Source organism: Myxine glutinosa, chromosome 5 (genome assembly GCF_964187855.1).
Source record: "Myxine glutinosa chromosome 5, kmMyxGlut1.1, whole genome shotgun sequence".
NCBI classification, from domain to species: Eukaryota; Metazoa; Chordata; class Myxini; order Myxiniformes; family Myxinidae; genus Myxine; species Myxine glutinosa.
In genome coordinates, this window is record NC_136265.1 from 182,923,217 (window position 1) to 182,949,907 (window position 26,691).

General features: G+C 44.2%; 1 protein-coding gene across 9 annotated transcripts in view; it reads right to left on the reverse strand.

Annotated features, from left to right (window-relative positions):
- Positions 1–26,691, reverse strand: part of LOC137426610 (serum response factor-like) — a 163,517-nt gene that overhangs the window by 13,697 nt on the left and 123,129 nt on the right. For 3 of the 9 annotated variants that reach the window (XM_078779233.1, XM_078779240.1, XM_078779239.1), the window contains 4 exons: positions 25,334–25,546; positions 24,930–25,073; positions 24,694–24,761; positions 14,571–14,869 (listed from right to left, as the gene is read on the reverse strand). In XM_078779233.1, coding sequence (XP_078635359.1) covers positions 14,717–14,869; positions 24,694–24,761; positions 24,930–25,073; positions 25,334–25,546 — 578 coding nt within the window. In that variant the 3' untranslated portion in view covers positions 14,571–14,716. Of the gene's footprint in view, positions 1–14,570; positions 14,870–15,930; positions 16,099–22,316; positions 24,510–24,693; positions 24,762–24,929; positions 25,074–25,333; positions 25,547–26,691 lie in introns of those variants that run through there. The other 6 variants (XM_078779235.1, XM_078779241.1, XM_078779237.1 and 3 more) reach the window with 4 other exon arrangements.

Below are 26,691 nucleotides of genomic sequence, written 5' to 3' on the forward strand. Positions count from 1 at the left end.
TGGAGGGCCTCAAAAATGTGCCGCTGCCATCCGGTGGGCACGATGGGGCGAGGTTGGCCCAGGGAAACGTCACACAGAAGAACTGTGCCTGTGTCCTCGAAGGGGACGTCGGCCAACCAAAGGCCTGTGTCCGCTGTCCGGAGGGCTTGCACCGTGGGGTCGGTGGTCTAGTCGGCCGCCATGCGGGCGAAGTCCACACCCAGGTGGACGGCATTCGCCCCGGACCGGGAGAGGCAATCGGCCACAGCGTTGTCCTTGCCCGCGACGTGCCGGATGTCCGTCGTAAATTCGGACACGGCGGAGAGGTGGCGCTGCTGGCAGGCCGACCACGGCTCCGTAACCTTGGCCATGGCGAAGACCAGGGGTTTGTGGTCCACAAACGCCGTGAACGGGCGGCCCTCCAAAAGATGGCAGAAGTGGCGAACAGCCAGGTAAAGGCCGAGGAGCTCGCGGTCGAAGGCGCTATACTTGCGCTCGTTAGGGCGAAGCTGCCGGCTGAAAAAGGCCAGCGGTTGCCAAGCCCCGTTCACTCACTGTCCATGCACGGCGCCCACCGCGTAGTCGGAAGCGTCCGTGGTGAGGGCGATGGGTGCGTCGAGCGCCGGGTGCGCCAGCATGGTCGCGTTGGCGAGGGCCAGCTTAGCGCCCGTGAACGCCGCGTCCATCTCTGTGGTCCAGGCAACGTCGTGCTTGGCCGGCTTGCCCCGGAGGGCTTCATACAGGGGGCGCATGAGTTGGGCGGCGTGAGGCACGAACCGGTGGTAAAAATTTACCATCTCCAAAAATTCCTGTAGGGCCTTGATGGAGCGGGGGCGCGGGAAACTTGTGACTGCCTCCACCTTGGTAGGCAGCGGGACGGCCCCGCGCTTCGTGATGCGGTGCCCCAGGAAGTCGACGGCCGTTTTTGCCAAACTGGCATTTCGCCGGATTGATGATGAGGCCGTGCTGGCCGAGGCGCTCAAAAAGCGTGCGCAGGTGGATGAGATGCTCCGCCCGGGAAGTGCTGGCAATGAGAATGTCGTCCAAGTAGACGAAAAGGAAGGTGAGGTCGCGCAGCACGCTGTGCATCAGCCGCTGGAAGGCCTGGGCCGCGTTCTTAAGGCCGAACGGCATGCGAAGGAACTCGAAGAGACCAAAAGGTGTAATTACCGCCGTCTTCGGCACGTCGGCCGGCCGGAAGGGGTACCTGGTGGTAGTCCCGAATGAGGTCGACCTTGGAAAAGATCACCCGCCCCACCAAACGGGCGGAAAAGTCCTGTATGTGTGGTATCGGGTATCGGTCGAGGGTGGTGGCATCGTTGAGGCGGCGGTAGTCGCCGCATGGTCGCCATCCGCCACCCGGTTTGGGCATGATGTGCAGGGGCGAGGCCCACGCGCTATTCGAGCGCCGCACAATGCCCAATCGCTCCAGCGCGTCGAATTCCGCCTTCGCCATGGCGAGTTTGGCCGGGTCGAGGCGGCGAGCCCTGGCGTAGACCGGTGGACCTGTGGTCGGGATGTGGTGTTCCGCTTGAGCAAACCAAACGGCCGCGTGCGACTCCCAGAAGCCCGGGAGCTTCAAAGCTACAGCTGACTCCATCGCCGTGTTCTTAGAAAGGGGTCACCAATTGTGGGAGCTGTGCTCGCACGATAAAGCCAGACAAAATGGACGACACAGGAACGAAGTTTCACTGAGCTATTTATTTAGCTCAAAACCAAAGAACTCAAAAGCACTGAATCTGCCGATCCAACGGACGGCAATTTATAATCAAAGTTCAACACACAAAAGCCACGCCTCTCAGGCGGGGCATGGTATGCAAATAGGTAAGCCACGCCTCTCAACGGGGCGTGGTATGCGAGTCAAGTGTTCGCCCGGGAAAGGCAAGTCTGGACATGTCCGGGCGAGTCCAGGCAAGTCACCACTCGCCGATTGCGTCATCGGCCGGTGCAAGATGATTGTGTATGCTTCCGGTAACCGCTACAATATTGTAATATTTGTAAACATGATTATAAAAATAATTACAAACGACACCTTCAATCCCACAAACACAAGAGTGTTTACTTTTCACATTTAATAACCGTGTTGGAATGAGAAAGAAAATATTGTGGTGTTTGTGGCGAGTTCGTCTGGAGGAGCACCTTTCCTACTCATCTTAAATCGCCCAAACACATGGGGAGGCTTCGGTACATTATCAAGGACTCTAATGGAGCATTTAAGGGTCATATTAGAATAAGGATTTTTAAATTGACACCCCCAGAACCAAAATCAATAGTTGAGGCGGTTGAAATAGTTAAACCCGACGTTGAAAGGTATGTAAAGAATACATTAGCCGAGATTAATCCCCTTAAATTTTATATGGGTGTAAAAATGGAATTGATAAAAACAAATAGTAAAAAACCAGATAATGAAAAATCGGATAATGAAAACGGGGATCTTATTATACAACGCTATATGAGAACAAAACCTTACTTTATCGCATCACACCGTGGGTTCTTATCAACGGATGTTTATGATAAACTTATAGAACAAGAAGAACACGTCGCTCATTCGCTTGTGGTTAGTGGATTTACTATTACGAAAATACTTTTTATCGATATACATGTTCTAAAATCAAACCCCCTAAAAGCTTCTTCTTATATTGAATTACCGAAAAATATAACGCTTAAAAAGGCGATTATTAATATTCAAAACAAAGATCATAAATGTTTTCTATGGTCTGTTCTTGCACACTTACATCCTGTTAAAGTTCATCCCGAAAGGGAATCGCATTATGAGAAATATGAAAATGAGTTCAATGTTACTGGTTTACCATTTCCAATGACCATGAAAGATATTCCTAAATTTGAGAAAATGAATAATCTGTCTGTTAATGTTTACGGACTAACGGGTAAAAACAAAGTTCAGGTTTTACAAACTTCTGATAACTATAAAAATGATGAAACTTATATTGACCTTCTATATTATAATTTGGAAGAAAATTCACATTATGCTGACATCAAAAATTTATCAAGATTAGTTTCTTCCCAAATAAAGAAACATGAGGCTAAAAAATACATCTGTAAGCGATGTCTCAACCTCTTTAATAGTCAAGAAAGACTAGACAAACACTTACAATACTGTGTCATACATAAAGCCACCGTAATTAATATGCCGGCAGAAGGTTCAAACATATCATTCAAAGATTTCAACTATAGTGCATCGCGATATATGCCGACTTTGAATGTATTCTTGAAAAGATGGATAACGTTTCTTCAAATCCAAATGAATCACCACGAATAAATATCAAAAACATACTCCTTGCGGTTTCTGTTATTACAGACTTGGCATTTAATATGGGATATTTTTTTTGTGGGGGTGAACTTACTTTTCAAGATGTCTTAGAACCAAAAGTTCATTGGAATTATGTTGAAATTATTCTAGATTTTGTTAATGTGACCTTTAAAAGAAACAAAAACCACATTTGACATTTCGAAGCAAATAAATTGATCCTTGAAAGTGATGTAAACTGATATCGAACTCAATTCACGGACAGTACTGTGTTAAACTTCTGTACGTTTTCCAGAAGTATCTCTTTATTTTGCACATTAGCCAAAAAAAAATTTCAACAAAAAACAAAAGCTAAATTATGACTGGGATTACGGACAGTAAAATTACAGTTCAGTCCTTCGTGTAACGCCCACGAGTATTCAGGAGAGCACGTACATGTTGAGGCATGCTGTTCACGAGATTTGCCAAGGTTTGGACAGGAATCGCTTGCCATGCAGTGACAATAGCCTGCTGCAATTCACACACAGAGGTAGGCTGCTGGTCCAAGTTGTCGATTTGACGCGTTAATTCTGTCCACAAGTTCTCTATCGGATTCATATCCGGGGACATGGCAGGCCACTCCATATGCTCTACACCACGGTCAGCAAGAAAGTGTTGGATCATGCGAGCATGATGAGGCGGTGCATTGTCATCTTGGAAGACAAAGTTTCCTCGAAAGGCTGCACGAGCAAATGGAAGCAATGTTTCTTCCAGAATGACCCTGTACTTGAACTGGTTCAGGTTTCCATTCAGAACAACCAGGTCAGTTTTGCCCCCTGCATGAAAAGCAGCCCAAACGGTCACCTCACCACCTCCAGCTTGGACTCTTGGCACTATACAATCTTCGTTGTGGGCTTCATGCACTTGTCTGCGCACTCGGACACGGCCATCTTGACGACAGACCAGAAATCTAGACTCGTCACTGAAGGTAACGTGATTCCAGTGTCCTGGCTGCCATTGACGGTGCTCTCTGGCCCACTGCAATCGGCGCTGGCTGTGTTGTCTGGTGAGGCGTGGCTTTCTCAGGGGACGCCTGGCAAGATAGCCTGCTTGAACCAGTCGTTGGTTGACTAGCCTTCTGGATACAGACACATTTGTCAGTTGCTGCCACTCAGCCCTAAGCCGGTTAGCTGACCTGGTACGGCCATTGCAGACTAACCGGTGCAGCTGGCGTTCATCTCTCCTTGTGGTTCTGCGTGGACGTCCTAGCCTCGGTATTGGAGTAGGGACACCCCTCTGAGCATTTCGTTTCAGGATCTTTGACACCTGACCTTGAGTGATGCCATACTGCCGAGCAATAGCACGCTGTTTCATGCCAGAATTTCGTAAAGCCACCACTCCATGACAAACAGCATTGTCGAGTTGACGGACCATCTCCAGAGGAAGCGGCAATAACTTTTGTAGATGTGCAGCAGTTGTTTTATACTAATACAGAACGCAACAACCTTCATATACCCGATTGTGAAGCCAATCGTCAAATGTACCTGTCCTTACATTTTGTCACGCCACCTGTGATATAATCATGTTATTGACTTCTTGCTGCGAAAGACAATCAGTGACATGGTTCTTTCAACAAAGACATCACCGAAGGGTAATAGAAACTCACCAGATTGATATACTGAGTTCGGAAAGTAAACCCAAGTCAAGAAAAAAAAAAATTCCATATTAAATGCCAAGTCTGTATATTAAATCATCCGTTGGCGATGAATACAACAAACTGGAAATTTATAGGGGGGAAGACGCGGCTTATGAGTTTATAAAACGATTAGGAATGGACTGTGCTCTCTTAACGTTGATAATGGAACAAACCAATAAACTGATGAATCCTCTAACAAAAGAAGAAGAAACAGAATTTGAGCAATCAAATAGCATCTGTCATATTTGTGATAAGAAAATTGATTTGGAGGATGATCCAACGAATGTAAAGGTTAGAGATCATTGTCATCTCACCGGTAAATATAGAGGTCCGGCTCATAATTAGTGTAATCTTAATTATAAATGCCCCAACTTCATCCCCGTCTTGCTTCACAATAACTCCCATTATGGTACACATCTATTTATTAATGAACTTTCAAAGATGCCGGGGACATTTCAGCAATTCCTAACACAGATCAGAACTACATTTCATTCACAAAAACAGTTCCTTCAACCATAATATTAAGTCAATCAAAAATAATTTTGACAAAGCATATTACAGCTCACATCAGGTTTCTTGACTCATTTAAATTTATGGCAAGTCCATTATCTACCTGTGCATCAAATATAAAAAACTTTCTATGTCTTTCAGAGTATGTATCAAATCAAAACGAACGTGAACTCTTATCACAAAAGGGGATATACCCGTATGATTACATGGATTCATTTTTTAGATTTAAGGAGACACATCTTCCCCAAAAATAATATTTCTATGACGAGTTAAATAAATGTCATATAACTGATAAAGACTATGCTCACGCACAAAATATTTTGAAAACGTTTAACATAAAGAACCTTGGAGAGTATCATGATTTATATCTTAAAACTGACGTCTTACTACTGGCTGACGTCTTTGAAACTTTTAGAACAGTCTGTCTTCATAAACAATCATACGGGTTGGACCCCGTTCACTACTACACCGCTCCTGGATTGGCTTGGAGTGCTATGCTAAAAATGACGAAACAGAAGTTAGAGTTAATCAACGATGTAGATATGCTTTTGATGACAGAAGAGGCTGAAAGAGGAGGAATATCACAAGTATGTTCTAAGAGATATGCTAAAGCCAATAATTAGTACCTTCCTAATTATGATGATACGAAAGATAGTTCTTACCTGATGTATTATGATGCTAATAATTTGTATGGGTGGGCTATGTCTCAAGCTTTACCTTATCGAGCGTTCAAATGGGTTGAAGAGAAAGATTATGAAGGGGTTTTACAAAACATTATTACATCCTCACAAAAAGAATTGGATGATTCGAAAGTTGGATATTATTTTGAGGTTGATGTAAAATATCCTGAAGAACTTCATAATAAACATAAAGATCTACCATATGCCCCTACTAAAGAATGTCCGAAAGAAGAATGGTTAAGTGATAATTATCAATGATCATTTAATATAAAAGGTAAATCAACAGAAAAATTACTTACTACATTATATGATAAAGAAAATTATGTTTTACACCAAAGGAGTCTAAAGCAATATTTATCAGCAGGATTGATACAAAAGAAGATTCATAGAGTTATACAGTTTAAACAAAGTCATTGGTTGACGAAGTATATTGATTTTAACACGCAAAGGAGAACCGAAGCAAAAACTGATTTTGAGAAAGACTTTTATAAATTGATAAATAATTCTGTATTTGGAAAGACGATGGAAAATCTTAGAAATAGACAAAACATAAAACTTACTACATCTTGGAAACAAGCATCAAAATTAACTAATAAACCTAGTTTTCAAAGAGAAGTGGTGTTTTCAAAGAACGTCGTTGCTATTTATTTGCAAAAAGAGAAGATTGAAATGGATAAAACTATTTATATAGGAACGACGGTTCTTGATTTATCAAAATTACTAATGTATGATTACCTTTATATTAACTTGAAGAAGACATATCAAGATAATGTTTCTCTAATTTATACGGATACGGATAGTTTTATTTTGGAAATTAAGACAGAAGATGTTTATTCAGATATGCTTGAGGATATTGACTCGTATGACACGAGTAATTAAAAGTCATACAATAAGTTGTATTCCTCAACCAATAAAAAGGTTATTGGAAAGCTTAAGAATGAATTAGGAGGAAAGGTAATGACTGAATATGTTGGATTGAGATCTAAGGCTTATGCTGATAAATATAATACTCATAATATTGAAAGATGTGATAAGAAGTTAAAAGGAATAAAGAAATGTGTTATTAAAGAAGAAATAGGCTTTGAACATTATTTTAATTGTTTAACTTTGAAGACAGAAGAGTTTGGAACCATGAATGCGATAAGAAGTTATAATCATCAATTATATACGGAGAAGGTGAACAAGAAAGCTCTTGGGGCTTATGATGATAAAAGGTTTATTTTAGACAATGGAAATGATTATATCCCTTATGGACACACAGACATAATTAAAAAATAAAATAAACTAATAATAAAAATGAGTTATCGCATCAAGTGCAAAAAGAAAACCAAAACTAAAAATATATCGTACGATATAAATAAAAAGAATAGAGTTTATGAAAAGGAAGAATGTGTAATATGCGGTGCTAAAAAAGCGTCAATTCATCTCACCTAAAAGTGGGGGCGATATATTCTTATCGCATTCATGGTTCTAAACTCTTCCATCTTTAAAGTTAAACAATTATAATAATGTTCAAACTCTATTTCTTCTTTAATAACACCTTTCTTTATTCCTTTTAACTTCTTATCACATCTTTCAATATTATTAGTAATATATTTATAAGCCTAAGCCTTAGATCTCAATCCAACATATTCAGTCATTACCTTTCCTCCTAATTCATCCTTAAACTTTCCAATAACCTTTTTATTCGTTGAGGAAAACAACTTATTGTCTGACTTATAATTACTCGTGTCATACAAGTTAATACCCTCAAGCATATCTGAATAAACATCTTCCGTCTTAATTTCCAAAATAAAAATATCCATATCCGTATAAAGTAGAGAAACATTATCTTGATATTTCTTCTTCAAGTTAATATAAAGGTAATCATACATTCGTAATTTTGATAAATCAAGAACCGTCGTTCCTATATAAATAGGTTTATCCATTTCAATCCTCTCTTTTTGCAAATAAATAGCAACAAAGTTCTTTGAAAACACCACTTCTCTTTGAAAACTAGGTTTATTAGTTAATTTTGATGCTTGTTTCCAAGATGTAGTAAGTTTTATCTTTTGTCTATCTCTAAGATTTTCCATCATCTTTCCAAATACAGAATTATTTATCAATTTATAAAAGTCTTTCTCAAAATCAGTTTTTGCTTCAGTTCTCCTTTGCGTGTTAAAATCAATATACCTCTTCAACCAATGACTTAGTTTAAATTGTATGACTATGAATCTTCTTTCGTATCAATCCTGCTGATAAATATTGCTTTAGACTCCTTTGGTGTAAAACATAATTTTCTTTATCATACAATGCAGTAAGTAATTTTTCTGTTGATTTACCTTTTATATTGTTGCAGATATGAGGACTGTATATTTTTTTGATTGTGTGAATTATTATTATTGTTTATTCTGCGCCTCCTGCCTCCGGAGCTGTGTAAAGGTCAAAGGGCATCCCATAATTAGTCCATAAAGCATCCACACCACAGCCAATCATAGAATACCCCTGTTCAATAGTTATATCTTATTATGTGTTTTTAGGGTAAGGCTGTGTCTCCCATTAATTGAAATACTCCATTGCACCAGTGAAAGAGATAGATTCCCTTCATTCCCACTCCCAACACTTCCATTCCCCCCTTTTCGTCAATTGCAATTCGCATTGCCAACTGCATGTTGGGCGGTTTTCCCTTCATCCGCCATTGACCACGAGGCAGGGTTGGGGAAGAAAGGCATGTCTCCACTTCGTCATAGAGGGGAGGAGTGAGCCAGCCCCGAACAACCAACCGAGCACGAGGGGTTTGGTTTGAGAGGGTGGAGGAAGAGCGATCGGGGAGGTTCGCAAAGGTTCAAGGGTGGGGCGATATATAACCCATGAGAGACGCCCCCAAGAGAGATGAGCTTTTACAGAGGAGAGACGAGTACAGGGGAAGGAGCTGGGTCGTCAGAGCAAGAGCGCGTGGAGAGGTCCATGACAAGAGCTGAGTTGGTCGTCAGGGGTGGTCAGTGGTTGCGTTGAGTGGTTGCGTTGGAGAAAGAGTGGTTGGACAAACAAAAGAGAGAGGAGAGAACCCGTCACGCGAGAGAACCCGTCACGCGAGAGAACCCGTCACGCCAGACCCCCTACCAGCAGCGTTGGCTTGGCTCCACCAAGCAGCTCCGACCCGCTACCCCGCGCACACGACAGGATCGGTGGCATCGGCGGCCGTCGAGGTCCAGCCCGACGTCCCGTGCGGGATCAAACTCCAGCCAGCTCCGGGCCTTCCTCCAGCCACCCACCTCCTGTCATTCCTGCCTGCAATTTCCATCCATTTGCGTACGTGAGTTTGTTTTGTTCGTGCTGTCCTGGGTAGTAACAATAAGTCTGTATAAGCTAAAGATTGCACTGTGTCACCTGCGTCTCATGCCCCTGTAAATAAACGTGACTGCTTGCTTCCTACTTATATGTGTAAATAATAAATCCAATTACTCTTCTGTACGTCTTCTTGTCTTCTTCTCTCTTCCTCTTTACATTCGGTCGCTTTAGAGGTTTCCCGATTGAATATCTGTGGTGCGATCTGGTCAACGTTGGGGGAGTCGGGCCAATTGGGGATCCTGTAACGGTCGCGGTGGACCATCCGCTCAGCCCAAAGTAACATCTAAACCGCGTCTGTAACAATTGGTGTCGAGGAGTGGGATTCGAGGCCCGAACCAAATTTTTAAAAAACGTGTAGAAAAAAAAATTTTGGTCAAAATTACGAGCTGCCGAAATTTTGTTTTATAAAACCCGAATTTTGAGATCGCGCCATGGACAATCAAGGCGATCGGATGTCGGTGGGGGAGATAGACGGGTTAGGGGTAACCCAGGACCTCGGGGAAATGTATATGGAGGATGTGGTTGAGGGGGTATCAGACGCACAAAATGGCGCTCTCGCGCACGAGGTTTCGGGCGCACAAGATGGCGTCCTCGCGCACATGGTTGTTGTGGCACCAAATTTAGCCGCGCCCATGGTCGCGGTAGCCGAACCCGAGATGCCAATGAATTGGAACCTGGTTATGAAACAGATGATGGCCTTTATGGTAAAAACAGATGATAATTTCAAAGGGATGGATGCTCAGGGTGAGCGATTGGAGGGCCAAATGGGGGTAATGAGGGACGAAGCGAGGGGTACCGGTGAGGGATTAGACAAGAAATTTGAGGGGTTAGACAATGGGATAAAAGAGGTGAAAAATGGGTTAATGGGGTTAGAAAATAGGATGGAAGACAAATTGCGGGAAGTAGGGGAACAATCTGCCAGGGAAATCAAACGAATGGGGAACCAGATAGAGGAGGTGCAAATCGGGTTAGAAAGTAAACTGGATGCTCAGAGGGATGAATTGGGACAGATGAGGGTGGCATCTACAAAAGAGATGGAGGAGATGAAAGAGGGGATACGACGAGGTGTAAGTGAGGAGGTTTCGGGGCTACGCGAGGAGGTAAAGCGAGGTGAGAAGCGTATGGAGAAAGAGGTGAGGAATAATACGGCTAGGTTACAGGGGGGCATAGAGGGTCTGACAGAGGAGGTGGAACAGCTGACGGAGGGACAAACGGAGTTAGTGGAGCAGGTTCAAAGGAACACTGCAGTACTCGGAGGGTTAAAGGCGACACAAAAATAAATTAAAAACGAATTAATAGCGACACAGAGGCAATGTCAGATGGTACGTGAGGGACTGACAATGAGGGTGGACGAGGTGACAGAGATAATGGAGACAAAGGACCGGCAGGTGAGGATGCACATAGAGACGGTCACGGTAGCCTTAGAGGACGAACTTGAGGAGACGCACCGGGAAATAAGAGAGGTGAAGCAAAAATTAGAGGAAGTGGAAGAAGAGGTGAGTGAAATTAAGAAGGGACGGACAGAAACTAAGAGGGAGATAAAGGAGGAAGTAATGGAATATGTACAAGGTCGGTGCTCAACTCATGATGTGCTGCTCACTAACCAAATAAAGAGTTTGCAGGTGGCAAAAGAGGTGCGGAGACGAGGTGCCAAGGTGAGTGGCGAAATATTCGGCAATGTATATGATGTGAGGAAAGCTTCAGTCGGCTTGGGGGTTGCTATGGATCCGGGTGTTCGTGAGAGGCCGTTGGTGAAGTGTGTGACAGGTCAGGTGTGCGAAAAAAGAGGTGTGCGAGAATGTCCGACCATGGGGTGTGTGAGGAAAAAGTGCGCGCCGACCAGTGAGTGTGCTGTCGAGAGTGAGTCGGTAGTAGCGCGTGTGCGAGGGAGCACATGGAAGCGCGGTGTGGGGAGTGTTACGGAGGAAGTAACGAAAAAGTGTGCGCAAGAGGATGCGCGAGAAAGGTGTGTAACGGACGGGTGCATGGGGAAAGCGCATGCTGTCAAGAGTAAGGGAGAATGCACGCCTGTGGTGAGTGTTACGGAGGAAGTAACGAGAGAGTGTACACCTGTGGTGAGTGTTACAGAGGAAGTAACGAGAGAGTGTACACCTGTGGTGAGTGTTACAGAGGGTGTAACGGGAGAGTGTGCGCAAGAGTGTGCGCGAGAAAGGTGTGTAACGGACAGGGGCATGAGGAAAGAGTGCGCTGTCGAGAGTAAGGGTGAGTGCGCTGTCAAGAATGGAGGTGAAAGTAGTGAGAGTGACACGGAGCGTGAGTTGGTTGTGACAGGTGAGCGAGGATGTACACCTGGAATGGAAGGATGCACACCTGGAATGGTAGAGCGTGTGTGGGAATGCACACTTGAGTTGGTCGTGAGGCACGTGGTTGGGTGTGCGAGTGAAAGCACACCTGTGATGGTCACAGAGGAGGTGACCGAGGAAGGGGCGCGAAGAGGTGTGTTGGTGAGGTGTGCGAGCGACGAATGTGTGCCAAGGTGTTCGGTGGTCAGGTGTGTGACCAAGTCGGTGAGCGGAATGAGTGTACCGAGGTGTGTAAGGAAAGGTACGAGGAGCATGGGAACAGCTGGAGGTAGTAGCAAGAAAGGGGTAGCGTATGCGTGTAAGCATGCAGGTGAGGCATCGACGGTAACCGGGTTAGCGGTTAGAGCGACTTTTAGCCGAATCGGGCCCTCGGTGCGTGCCGGGCTTCGCGTGCCGCGAGAACCAGCGGGGATCCGAGCCACGGCGGGTTCGAAAGGACCGCCGTACGCGATCCACGCTGGGCCTCGCTTGGAACGGCAGCGTCCGTGCTCCACTAGGCAGAGCGGGCAGCTCGATAGGAAGGGTCATCATGGCGACCACTTTTTGTTGAGACGTGCCGGCAGGTCGAGATCGGGACATTGGATGGCTCCACGCCGAGGTGGTGCGTGGGATCTCGGCCCGGGTAAGCCCCCGTCCCTGCCCCGAATGCGGGACGTATCCAGCCGCTGGCACAAAACAACCCGTATTCATTGCTCGGCTGTACGAAGCCGAGCTTTAGAAGGGAATTGGTGCACCGAGAGGATCTAATAAGTAGACGGGTGATGAGGATAGTGTTTTGGCCCCGAAATTAGAAAAAAAGCAAAATTTGATGATGGTAGAGTGATTGGCAAATTTTTGATTTATTGAATTTGGACGAACAAAATTTATAGTGAGAGACCCCCGATGTGGTGGGATGGCAAATCCACCATCCCTCACGGAGGGGGGGCAAAGGAGCACTAGATTATGGGGTTGATGTCAGTGAAAACTAGCCCGGGTGGGTTAGGATATTGTGTGTAGGGATCTAGCGAAGATGACATTAGGTAACGTTATGATTAGTTAGTGACAAGGATACCTGTAGTGGGGACGCAGGTAGATTAGCGTGGATGATAATGACGTGGGAGAGCAATAGTTTAAAGGGACGACTGGGAAGCGCAAGTTTCAGAGGGGAGTAGTTAGATGAGATGATGCCGTGTGTTTGAGGATTGAACAGGTGTGATTGCACAGGTGTGCAACTGAACAGGTGGATGGAGCAGTGTATGAGTGAGTGATGGTGATGTGTATTGTGATGACCAAATGGTCCAGGAAGAAAGGAGGGTGCAGGTGGCACCAGGTGTGAGGGCACAGGTGTGCAACAACAGGTATGGAGAATGGTAGTGTGGAATAAATGGAGTATTGGAATGGATGGTCGTGGAGTGAGTATGGTGGAAATTGTGGAGTGGAGTGGATGGTGCGAAGGTGTGAATGGGGGAAGAGTGGACCCCCATCACGGATACCCGGGGCGGGTAGAGTAAGTGTTAGGTAGAGGGTACAGGTAAATTGTGGTTGGATATTGGCATCTGTGGTGCGGGTGAAAGAATGGTCTTTGGATGGGTGCATTAGTGTTGTGGAAATGGCTGGGCGTGTAGCCTGTTAGTGTGTGTAGTTGGTTGGGCACTCCACCACTGTGAGGATGTCGGCCAGGTGAGGCCGCAGGTGGGCTCTGGGAGCCGGTAGTTGTAGTGGATGGGGCCCGAGGATCCGGAGGACGGACCCGGGTAGCCCAGTGCCAGAGGGCACCGAGTGGGGTGACAGAGCCAGGAGGGGTCTTCCCCAGTTAGTTAGGTTAGGGTGAGGAGCTAGGTAAGCTCGGGTGGCAACTACAGTGGTGGAGGTGTGCAGGTGGGTAGACCTGCTGGGAGAGCTACACGTCACAGCCCAGAAATTGTGCAAGGGCACCGGGAGATGAATCGGGGGAGTGAGACCCCAAATTGAGAAGCACCACAGTTTGGTCAATGGGAATTGGTTTTTAGAACCCATAGTGTAAGTTGGCCAATGGATTGGCAAAGAGAGACCCCGGGTAGTGTAAAGTGTGTTAAAATCATTTAGAGGATAGTTAGGATGAAGGATCTCCTCGCACCATCTGCATCCACTCACCTGAGATGAGGTAACTCCACACCATGCCATGTTTTATTATTTTTCATTAATGCAAATGTTTTGGATTGTGAGACGCATCATGACGTGGGTGTGACATTGTGCGTAATTCCATCTCTCCCTCCTTATGAGGATTGATGATGAATTGGTGATGGCAAATTTTGAAGTAGAGGGATTGGAGACGAATTTGGTGTAGAAGGGAAAGATGGGGAAGACAAGACGTAGTGACGAATTTGTAAAGGTGTAAATTCTTGTAAATATGGGGTAAGGGCAAGGGTAGTGTAGGTGACAGGGGGGGGGGGGGGGGGTGACGTACGGTAGGGACGAGTTTTTCTCCCTTCGCTCTCCGTACGCACTTCACCCTGCATTGCCTTTATTGACGTGTACCCTGGTGACCTTACCCCTCGCTCATTTGTCTTCCCCCCTTTTGTCTCCCACTTGAGGACCTGTGCGCCATTGGGTGCCAAGGGGAGCATGCGTGAGATGGCCATTGTGCGCACGAGATTCTCAGAACCAGCATGCATTGCGTTGATGTACCACTTTATGGACCGCTGTTCTGCGGCCAAGTACCACTTGATGGACCCCAGGTTCTGGGGCAGGGCACCTCTGTTGGAGACCGGCCATAGTGGCCAGGGAATCTTGCTTGCGGACCTCGGTAAGGCGGCACCTATGCCAAACAGGTGGACCACCCTTAGTTGGCCCCTGAGGCCCTAAATAAAAATGAACACAAGTTGTGCTTTTTATTATTTCCAAGTAGGCCGCATGAAGCCAGAAGACGTCGGGAAGAACATCGGCCCAGCAGAGAAAGAGAAGACCACCACCAGTTGTTTTGTTCTGTTTATTATGAACCGTGGTGACTGTGCACCGAGTGGTGCTTTTGGTGCTTTGTGGTGCTTTTGGGTGCTTTTGGGTGCTTTGGTGGTATTGGTACTGGTGCATCGATGCAAAGCGTGCTGTCTCCTCCCTCCCAACAGGAATTTCTTTTTCTTGTTCCCTAAAAAGAAAAAAAAACACAGGTCCTGGGTTGCGTTGTAAATAAGAAATAACGTCACTGTAAATAATGCTCCCCACCGTAAATGTATAGTTTGAGAACAATTCCGTAATTCGGTTAACTGTGGGCGTAAGTCTGTTAGGCAGGGTGCAATGGAGCAGCGGGACACATTTATTTATGTTTTAAAACTGTCGCACTCAGGGTCAGGTTAAAAGTAGAGGGAATTACACCTACGTGTCACACTAAATAAAAGTTGTAGGCCCGGGACTTGCCTAAGAGGAGGAGGGTGCAGTGTTGCGGATATGAGGACTGTATATTTTTTTGATTGTGTGAATTATTATTATTGTTTATTCTGCGCCTCCTGCCTCCGGAGCTGTGTAAAGGTCAAAGGGCATCCCATAATTAGTCCATAAAGCATCCACACCACAGCCAATCATAGAATACCCCTGTTCAATAGTTATATCTTATTATGTGTTTTTAGGGTAAGGCTGTGTCTCCCATTAATTGAAATACTCCATTGCACCAGTGAAAGAGATAGATTCCCTTCATTCCCACTCCCAACACTTCCATTCCCCCCTTTTCGTCAATTGCAATTCGCATTGCCAACTGCATGTTGGGCGGTTTTCCCTTCATCCGCCATTGACCACGAGGCAGGGTTGGGGAAGAAAGGCGTGTCTCCACCTCGTCATAGAGGGGAGGAGTGAGCCAGCCCCGAACAACCAACCGAGCACGAGGGGTTTGGTTTGAGAGGGCGGAGGAAGAGCGATCGGGGAGGTTCGCAAAGGTTCAAGGGTGGGGCGATATATAACCCATGAGAGACGCCCCCAAGAGAGATGAGCTTTTACAGAGGAGAGACGAGTACAGGGGAAGGAGCTGGGTCGTCAGAGCAAGAGCGCATGGAGAGGTCCATGACAAGAGCTGAGTTGGTCGTCAGGGGTGGTCAGTGGTTGCGTTGAGTGGTTGCGTTGGAGAAAGAGTGGTTGGACAAACAAAAGAGAGAGGAGAGAACCCGTCACGCGAGAGAACCCGTCACGCGAGAGAACCCGTCACGCCAGACCCCCTACCAGCAGCGTTGGCTTGGCTCCACCAAGCAGCTCCGACCCGCTACCCCGCGCACACGACAGGATCGGTGGCATCGGCGGCCGTCGAGGTCCAGCCCGACGTCCCGTGCGGGATCAAACTCCAGCCAGCTCCGGGCCTTCCTCCAGCCACCCACCTCCTGTCATTCCTGCCTGCAATTTCCATCCATTTGCGTACGTGAGTTTGTTTTGTTCGTGCTGTCCTGGGTAGTAACAATAAGTCTGTATAAGCTAAAGATTGCACTGTGTCACCTGCGTCTCATGTCCCTGTAAATAAACGTGACTGCTTGCTTCCTACTTATATGTGTAAATAATAAATCCAATTACTCTTCTGTACGTCTTCTTGTCTTCTTCTCTCTTCCTCTTTACATTCGGTCGCTTTAGAGGTTTCCCGATTGAATATCTGTGGTGCGATCTGGTCAACGTTGGGGGAGTCGGGCCAATTGGGGATCCTGTAACGGTCGCGGTGGACCATCCGCTCGGCCCAAAGTAACATCTAAACCGCGTCTGTAACAATATTAAATGATCATTGATAAATCACTTAACCATTCTTCTTTTGGACATTCTTTAGTAGGGGCATATGGTAGATCTTTATGTTTATTATGAAGTTCTTCAGGATATTTTACATCAACCTCAAAATAATATCCAACTTTTGAATCATCCAATTCTTTTTGTGAGGATGTAATAATGTTTTGTAAAACCCCTTCATAATCTTTCTCTTCAACCCATTTGAACGCTCCATAAGGTAAAGCTTGAGACATAGCCCACCCATACAAATTATTAGCATCATAATACATCAGGTAAGAACTATCTTTCGTATCATCATAATTAGGAAGATACTTATTATTGGCTTTACAATATCTCTTCGAACATACTTGTGATATTCCTCCTCTTTTTGCCTCTTCTGTCATCAAAAGCATATCTACATCGGTGATTAACTCTAACTTCTGTTTCGTCATTTTTAGCATAGCACTCCAAGCCAATCCAGGAGTGGTGTAGTAGTGAACGGGGTCTAACCCATATGATTGTTTATTAAGACAGACTGTTCTAAAAGTTTCAAAGACGTCGGCTAGTAGTAAGACATCAGTTTTAATATATAAATCATGATACTCTCCAAGGTTCTTTATGTTAAACGTTTTCCAAATATTTTGTGTGTGAGCATAGTCTTTATCAGTTATATGACATTTATTTAACTCATTATGGAAGTATTCATTTTGGGGGAAGATGTGTCTCCTTAAATCTCACAAAATGAATCCATGTAATCATACGGATATATCCCCTTTTGTGATAAGAGTTCACGTTCGCTTTGATTTGATATATACTCTGAAAGATATGGAAAGTTTTTAATATTTGATGCTAAGGTAGATAATGGACTTGCCATAAATTTAAATGACTCAAGAAACCTGATGTGAGCTGTAATATGATTTGTCAAAATTATTTTTGAATGACTTAATATTATGGTTGAAGGAACTGTTTTTGTGAATGAAATGTAGTTCTGATCTGTGTTAGGAATTGCTGAAATGTCCCCGGACATCTTTGAAAGTTCATTAATAAATAGATGTGTATCATAATGGGAGTTATTGTGAAGCAAGACTGGGATGAAGTTGGGGCATTTATAATTAAGATTACACGCATTATGAGCCGGACCTCTATATTTACCAGTGAGATGCCAATGATCTCTAACCTTTACATTTGTTGGACCATCCTCCAAATCAATTTTCTTATCACAAATATGACAGATGCTATTTGATTGCTCAAATTCTGTTTCTTCTTCTTTTGTTAGAGGATTCATCAGTTTATTGGTTTGTTCCATTATCAACGTTAAGAGAGCACAGTTTCCAATAGTTTTCTAATAGTAATAGCTCTAATAGAGCACCGTTTGTAATAGTTTTATAAACTCATAAGCCACGTCGTCCCCCCTATAAATTTCTTGTTTGTTGTATTCATCGCCAGCGGATGATTTAATATAATAACAGAAACCGCAAGGAGTATGTTTTTGATATTTATTCGTGGATGATTCGTTTGGATTTGAAGAAACGTTATCCATCTTTTCAAGAATACATTCAAAGTCGGCATATATCGCGAATGGATGCACTATAGTTTTATTGAAATCTTCGAATGATATGTTTGAACCTTCTGCCGGCATATTAATTACGGTGGCTTTATGTATGACACAGTATTGTAAGTGTTTGTCTAATCTTTCTTGACTATTACAGACGTTGAGACATCGCTTACAGGTGTATTTTTTAGCCTCGTGTTTGTTTATTTGTGAAGAAACTAATCTTGACAAATTTTTGATGTAAGCATAATGTGAATTTTCTTCCAAATTATAATATAGAAGGTCAATATGAGTTTCATCATTTTTATAATTATCAGAAGTTTGTAAAACCTGAATTTTGTTTTTACCCGTTAGTCCGTAAACATTAACAGACAGATTATTCATTTACTCAAATTTAGGAATATCTTTCATGGACATTGGAAATGGTAAACCAGTAACATTTAACTGATTTTCATATTTCTCATAATGTGATACCCTTTGAACATGATGTTCAGCGGGATGTAAGCGTGCAAGAACAGACCATAGAAAACATTTATGATCTTTGTTTTGAATATTAATAATCGCCTTTTTAAGCTTTATATTTTTCGGTAATTCAATATAAGAAGAAGCTTTTAGGGGGTTTGATTTTAGAACATGTATATTGATAAAAAGTATTTTCGTAATAGTAAATCCACTAACCACAAGCGAATGAGCTACCTGTTCTTCTTGTTCTTTATGAATGAATGAATGAATGATCGTTCTAAGGCCATTTTCCCCGCGAGGGCGGGAGTTGGCCTTGCGGGCCCCATGACAATCATGGTTCCCTGTTTGAGGCAATGTTTTTATGGCCAGATGCCCTTCCTGACACGAACACTTGGTCACGCTCTTATGATGTGCAGGGATATGGTGTACCTATTCTAAGCCGGGGTACACACTGTGATCATTCATCCCAGCAAGCTGGTACTCAATTTGCCGACCTCGGAAGGATGACAGGCTGAGTCAACCCCTCTGGCGTTAATTCAGTGATTGATCAGGATTCGAACCCAGGATCCTAGCATCCCAAGCCGGCACCCTAACCGCTAAGCCAACACCAGGCTACTTTTGATTTCTTGAAGATTCTTACATTTGATATTTGATTCTTACATTGGTTTAGTCCCATGTATTAAGAGAAACTAAATTTAAATATCCTCTTAACATAGTAAATATATTTTGGCGTCAGTGTGATGAGAGGGCGTCTATGGGGGATTGTGCTATCACTATGTACCCAACGCTTATGACAACTGATGAAAATGATTCTCCAATAGAGATTATTACATTTTATAAGGATAATGTTTCTGGTGATAATCTATCTATAATTCCAGTAATCTCTGTATGTGTGTTTGTTTGTTTGTTTGTTTGTCTGTGACCGCTGTTTCTCGACAACCACGGGTCCGATATACTTTAAACTTGCCAGGTATATTGCTGGGGACCCGAGGATGTGCCTTTTCAAGGTTTCATATTAATCGGACAATTACTTACCGAGCTATGTCCAAAAAACGATTCAACCAATCAGAGAGCAGCGAGCTATCGCGTGTGCCGAACGTGGCGAACACACTCTGCCTCGGACGGCACATTTGAGAGCGTATTCATTTATTTCACGTTGGCAAACTATGTTGCCGTTAAACTATGTTTTAAAACTAATTAAAACTACTATCTATAATTCCACGGGTCCGATAAAAAACACCGTACTCGCAAGCCGTTCGCTTTGGACCAAACCATTTCATGTAAATAGAGGGGGGGGGGGATTGTCACCGTACTCGCAAGCCGTTCGCTTTGGACCAAACCATTTCATGTAAATAGAGGGGGGGGATATAATTTTAGATATAGATATAGTACGGGCATGCCCTAGTATTGATAATTGTTGTATCAATCTTCAAGATTTGATGGGGGCAAACTGTAAGGTTATTTGTGCAATCGAGGTTTCTCAGATCCTGGTTGGTGAGCATGGGTTGTTCATTCGATTGAAAGTTAATGATGTTGTTGTTAAACAAATATTTGAAAAAACACTTAAACGAATGGTTCGTAATATGTAGGGGGTGAAAGTTCCTATATAGCGATGGATTGCATTGCCCATGGTAAGCCTGAGTTTTTGCGTACCCACTGTAGGAATTCCCATTCGTTGTCACAAATATTTATAAAATAATTTTTTAACCACAAGGTTAAAAAATTTGGGGAAATCGTGAAAATCAGGAAAATTGGCAAATCAGTAAATTTGAAAATCAATTTTTTTTAATTTTTTGAAAATCGTGAAATCTTAAAAATAAATAATTAATTGGTCACTTCCGGTTTGTGGTGAGCCACTTCCTGTTTTTGAGTTGAGGTAGTTTCGGTTTGGGGACAAGGGGTGTGTGGGGAATGTGGGAAATGTGGTCTGTCCTAGAACCGACCATATACATCTACTAACGAGGTTTGACTGTATATTTCATTCTCTTGAAAAAATGTCTCTCCCATCCGGATATTCTGTGCTCATTATAATGTCTTCTGATCTTACTATAATTCACCAAATGTCCATCTGTCTGTTCGAAGGTACCGTAAAAACTGCTGAATTGATCGCAAAGATATTTTGGGTGGGTAATCGTGGGACCCCTGGGAGTAAAATAGGCTATTTAGTTTTCCCAATTTCAGCTTTGGTCTCCAACATTCTCAGGTTTGGACTCCCGCATAACATTCGCGTTCGCATAATGTTCATTGTGACGATGTTCTCATTGTGACGATGTTGTGACGATGTTTGTGTTCACGGTACTGTTTGACGTGACGGTGTGAACGTAATTTCGTAATGTTTTTCCTTTCGCAATCCTTTAATGAACGTTTAATGTTTAATGAACGTTTAATGTTTAATGAACGTTTAATGCCCTTCGATGTCCGGGGCCGCACGCGCACTACACTGGACGAGCCAGCGTGTACCTTGCCCTTCGCCGTCAGGCTCGGGTAAACCGCTGAACCCCATCCGTGATTGGGACTGGGGCTTGAGACAGTGTCCCACGAACGAGGAACTCTTAGTAAGCGCGAGTCATCAGCTCGCGTTGATTAAGTCCTTGCCCTTTGTACACACTGCCCGTCGCTACTACTGATTGGACGGTTTGATTCGATCCTCGGATCAGCCCCTGCACGGGCCGTTCTCGGCTCGTGCTGGTGCACCGAAAAGATGAGCGAACTTGACTGTCTAGAGGAAGTAAAAGTCGTAACAAGGTTTCTGTCGGTGAACCTGCAGAAGGATCATTATCGGGACAACATGAGAGCGAGCGAGACGTACGTGGTACGTGATCGTCCATGTACTGCTAAGCCATGTACCATTTAGATTTTGATGATTTGCGTGTGATATGATTCAACGGATGTTTATATGAATCGTTTAAAATAAAAAAGCCTTCAATTTCTGATATTTTACCTTTTCATTTGGGCTTCCCAATTGAAGCCCCGCTCGTAGGGCGGGTACTGTTGCTAGTTTACTTAAAATAAAGTTACAGTCGAACTTGAAAATGTCTCTTAAAAGGATCATGGATTCTAACTTTTATTTTATGAAAATGTCTCATGTTCGATGACGTCAAAATGAGTGTTGGAGAATATTGGCGTTCTCAATATTCTCAATATTGGTGTAAAATTCACTACATTCGTCGTACGTTTGAAATTATCTTGAATACATAGGACACTATGATCTGCAAATTATGTCGAAATGGATCTAGTAATTACAGAGTTAACGCACTTTTCCCTGACCCACCTTTTGCGATTTTCCATGGTACTCGTATTACAAGCATTTGCTTAGCCAGAATAGCTGGAGCACTGTGCGGTCACAGCCGCATGACCTTGGCTCGCCGTACTGTCGAGATAGGCGTGTCGTATCTATGTAATCCATATCGATGGTAGGGATGGAGGATAAACTGAAGTGAGGGTGTAGTGCAAACTTCAAGTCCTGGAAGGAAAGGATATATAATATATCCCAGTCTATTTTTTTCCCCTTATTTGGACAGAATAACAGCTCAATCAACCTTTCAGAATACATGTTATCAGTTGGGGTCAGAAAGAACCAGCTGAGACAATTCAGCTGCCCAAACGTCTCCAGCTGTCCAGCAGAAATATGGTATTCTTTACTTCCAAAAACTTTTCCACGATTAGCTTTATTAACTTGTGTGTGTGTGTGTATATATATATATATATATATATATATATATATATATATATATATATACATACATATATATATATATATATATATATATATATATATATATATATATATATATATATATATATACTATATATATATAGGGCAGTCAATAAGTAACCTTAAAATATTTTTCACAACTTGTTTATTGCCTGTACGTGCGTAACAACTGCTATTTTTCAACATAATCTCCATTGTGTTCTATGCATTTTTTCCAGCACTTTACTAAGGCCTGGATTCCTCTAGAAAAAAAATATTTCGGATGCTTGTGTAGCCATTCGGGCACCGCCTCATGGACCTCTTCGTCGGATCGGAAAGTGGTTCCACCAAGCGCCTCTTTAAGTGGTCCAAAGATGTGGTAATCCGAAGGGGCAAGGTCTGGCGAGAAGGGTGGATGAGGAAGACACTCTCAATGCAGGTCCTCGATTGTTGCAGCTGTAGCGCGGGTAGTATGGGGCCGAGCATTGGCATACAAACAACAACAACAGGCATTTTAAGGCCATTTTCCCTGCTAGAGCGGGGGTTAGCCTTGCGGGCTCCATGACAATCTTCTCCATTTTGCCCTATTTTTTACATCTTCCCTTGTTAACCCCCTTGCCCGCATTTCTTCTTCCACCACCTTTAGCCAAGTCTTTCTTGGTCTTCCCCGTCCTCTACTTCCTTCTACATTCATTTCCATCACTCTTCTCAACCAGTCACTTTCATCCTTCCTCAACACATGACCAAACCATCTCAACCTGTTTCTCTTCACAGTATCCATCACAGGCTCTATTCCCATCATCTTTTGCAATTCATCATTTGTCTTCCTCTCTCTCAACGATACTCCACGCATCCACCGAGCCATTCACATTTCCACCCTTTCCAGCCTTCGTTGCTGCTCTTCGTTCATTACCCATGTCTCGCTTCCATAAATCATAACACGTCTCACACATGCAGCATGCACCTTTCCTTTCAGCTTCAACGACACTCCCCTCCTCGTCAGCACGCCACTCAGTTTCCGAAACTTCTTCCATGCACATCTCACTCCAGCGACCGTTGCCGAGTCTGATCCACCTTCTCAATTCAGCATGTCTCCTCGGTAGCAAAATGTTTTCACACCTTCCAGCTTCACGCCGTCTCCAAGTTCCAACTCAACATTTCCTCCATCTGCAGCTCCCTCTGTGCACACCTTACACTTGAATGTAGCTGCCACACTGGTTAATGACCTTCTCAGGCCACTACATTTTTGATGAACCCACTCAGCGCACATTGTACATTGAATGGAGTTCACTCCGACACCATTCCTGCGCACAGCACACGGCCACTTCCCAGTTCCTTCCACCTCACCACATGCTTTACCATTTGCCATCACCTTCGTTTTTCCGATATTCACCTTCAGACCTTTTGCCTCCATACATTCCTTCCACTCGTTCATCTTCTCCTTCAGTCCATGCATACTTTCCGCAATGAACACCAGATCATCTGCATAATCTGGTGTTGATTGCGGAAAGTATGGATGGGCCGAGCATTGGCATACCGCAGCAAAGCACCAGTAGGGAGTAGTCCACGACGTTTTGATCTGATTGCTGGTTTCAGATGATTTTTAAGGAGGTCGCAGTATGATGCACTGGTGACTGTGGTCCCTCTGGGCATGTAATGCACCACAAGTAGGCCTCGGCTATCCCAGAAGAGCGTCAGCATCACTTTTCCAGCGGACGGCTGTGTGCGGAAATTTTTGGGCTTCTGTGCAGTTGAATGGCACCACTCTATGCTTGCCCTCTTCGTTTCTGGCTGAAAGTAGTGGACCCAGCTTTCATCCGCAGTCACTACATGCTGTAAGAAAGTGTTGCCTTCGGTTTCGTAACGTCGCAGAAGTTCTTCACATGCTTCGACTCGCCGTTCTTTCAGTTTGGGTGTGAGTTGTCTAGGCACCCACCTTGCAGACACTTTGCGGAACCCCAGCACATTGTGAATGATATGGTGTGCTGATCCGTAGCTAATGTTCAATTCGGAGACCACTTCATCCAGCGCGACGGTTTTCCCTTAGCACGCGCTCAACTCCTACAACCATTTCTGGTGTGTCGGCTGTGTGAGGCCGGCCCGAGCGAGCAGCGTCTGCCACACTGGACACTCCACTTTTAAGCTTCCTGTTCCAGTCGTACACCTGCTGCAGTGATAAACATGCGTCACCATATTGCATCTTCATTCTGTGATGGATTTCACTGGGATTCACACCCTCACTTCCCAAGAAACGGATGACAGAACGTTTCTCCTCCCCGGTGCATGCTTCTAAGGGAGCCGCCATCTTGGAACTGCTCTACTGACGTCATACGCTCAATGTTGCCAAATCTAAAACAGGCAAAACATGACTCTTACCCATACAGTTGATATAGCATATGTCGTCTACAACTACACACATTACATTCTCAAATTTATATCTCCATTTTAAGGTTACTTATTGACTGGCCCTCGTTTGTATACAAAGTTCCATTTTCCCATGGAGTGTCCAACTCAGCCAATTTATAGATCTCACCTGCTGCAACTGCACAGGAATGTGTACAGGACCACCTGGCCCAGCAAACATCAGTTGCTGCAAACTCCCTGGCAAGAAAACACCCAGAAAAATTCACAAGGCACACAGTTTTGGTACAAACACAATGGGCAGTGACTGAAAGCCTCCTTGTTATAGGAGAATCATCACAGGGAGCAAACAAGGGTAGCTGAGGATAAAGAGGTCGGGAATTGAGGAAACTGAATGGGAACTCTGACCTTGATCGGAGGAGTGCGCTTGTGTGAGCTGCATGGGTGAAGGCAGCGGATGGAAGGCGTTCAGCAGGGCAAGCTCTCCTTCAGGCAGGGAGGATGGTGCATACATGATGCTGTGCGGCCCTGGATACACCATATGACCTGCCACTGATGGCGCAAACGATACGCCCATTGGCACGGTTATTAATATGGCTACGCCATGTTAGAGTGTATGATAAACATACTTTGCGATTCAATGTCAGCAGAAAGTATAACATCATCAGATCATTTATAGTTCCAAACACACTTGCAATTCCATCAGCATTTTTAGGGTTACTTTGGATTAAAAAATTGAAGAAATCAAAGCATTTTGGTTGCAATCTGCGGCCTCGATGCCCATAGACTCGGATTCTATAGAACTGACTGACCTGGCACGCTGGACACCGGGCAAGAAGCAAGACCACCACCCTCTAACCCTGCAGGTTGTGACCCTGGATGTCCTCCGTGGCCATGAGAAACCGTAGGAAGCGTCACGTGACCACTATTAGACGGCTGCAAAGTAATGTGGCCTGTCGGGGCTTGGAGGGTCACGTGACCAACCGAACTGGGCAAGGTGAGCAGCTGAGAGCCCACAGACCCTCCTGTGGAACAGTTTCCAACAGATGTAAACGTTCAAAACAAGGAACAAAATACTTTGTTTTATAATTATATATGTAACATTTATTATCATGTGGCTGCTTACACTGAATTGCATGATAATTCACAATCAAGTATACCGTGGCCTGCAAAAGTATTCACCCCCTCCAAAGTTTTCGCATTTTTATGCCACCTCCGCCACCAAAGGTCGATGGAGGTTATCTCCTCACCCCTGTCTGGTTGTCATATGTCGGTCAGTCTCTTATGTTTGTTTGTGAGTGTGATAACTTGTAAACACTTCCAGCTATCTTTGTGAAACTTTGCTGGAGGATTCCAAAGGAACAACGTGAGGATGTCAATGTGATTTAACAACATGATGTTTCACAAAAAGTGGACTATTTTGAGCATCCTGATATTCTGTCGTTTCTAAAGCTATACACTTCCCTCTTGCAGGTTAGGGTAGTGGTGGTGGTGGTGGTGGTACACCATTTCAAACATGTAGTCAGTAGGATCCTACGTCAACTATGGTGTTCACAGTGGAACAAAAAGTGAAAATGGTGACTTTGTGTTTGAGACAAAATTACAGGACAGTATTACAATACAATACAATATACAATACAATATATTACAATCTATATAAAGGAGGAGTGTCTGTGTGTGTGTGTGTGTGTGTGTGTGTGTGTGTCTGTCTGGATGTCCGCTTATAACTCAAGAACTACACATCGGAGAAAAGTTTTAGACACAGATTCGGAATCAGCATAAAATCCCGGTGGTTTTAGGCTACGTTTTATTTTAATATCAATGGTTTAAAAAAACCGCACCAGCTGCAATTCCATGGTGTAGTTTGTGGCGGCGCTAGACGTTCGGGGTGTATTGCAATGGTTTGTCGGGTTTGGCTGTGGGTCCAGAATAGCTTCCATTTCCTGATGTTCTTCCACTTTTATTTTGATTCTTCTGTTACAACGCCTTCCTTATCTACCTTATATCCCCCCGACGAGGCCTCTACATAATTTCATGCGGCAGAATTTCGTGCATTTTGAGTGAAAGAAGTGAGACGAAGTTGTAGGAGGAAGAAGAGGCGCGGTCACTGTGGAGGCCTGATCGTGAGTGGAAATGGCGGAAATTGCGTTTGTATCGCAAAGTAAAGGAT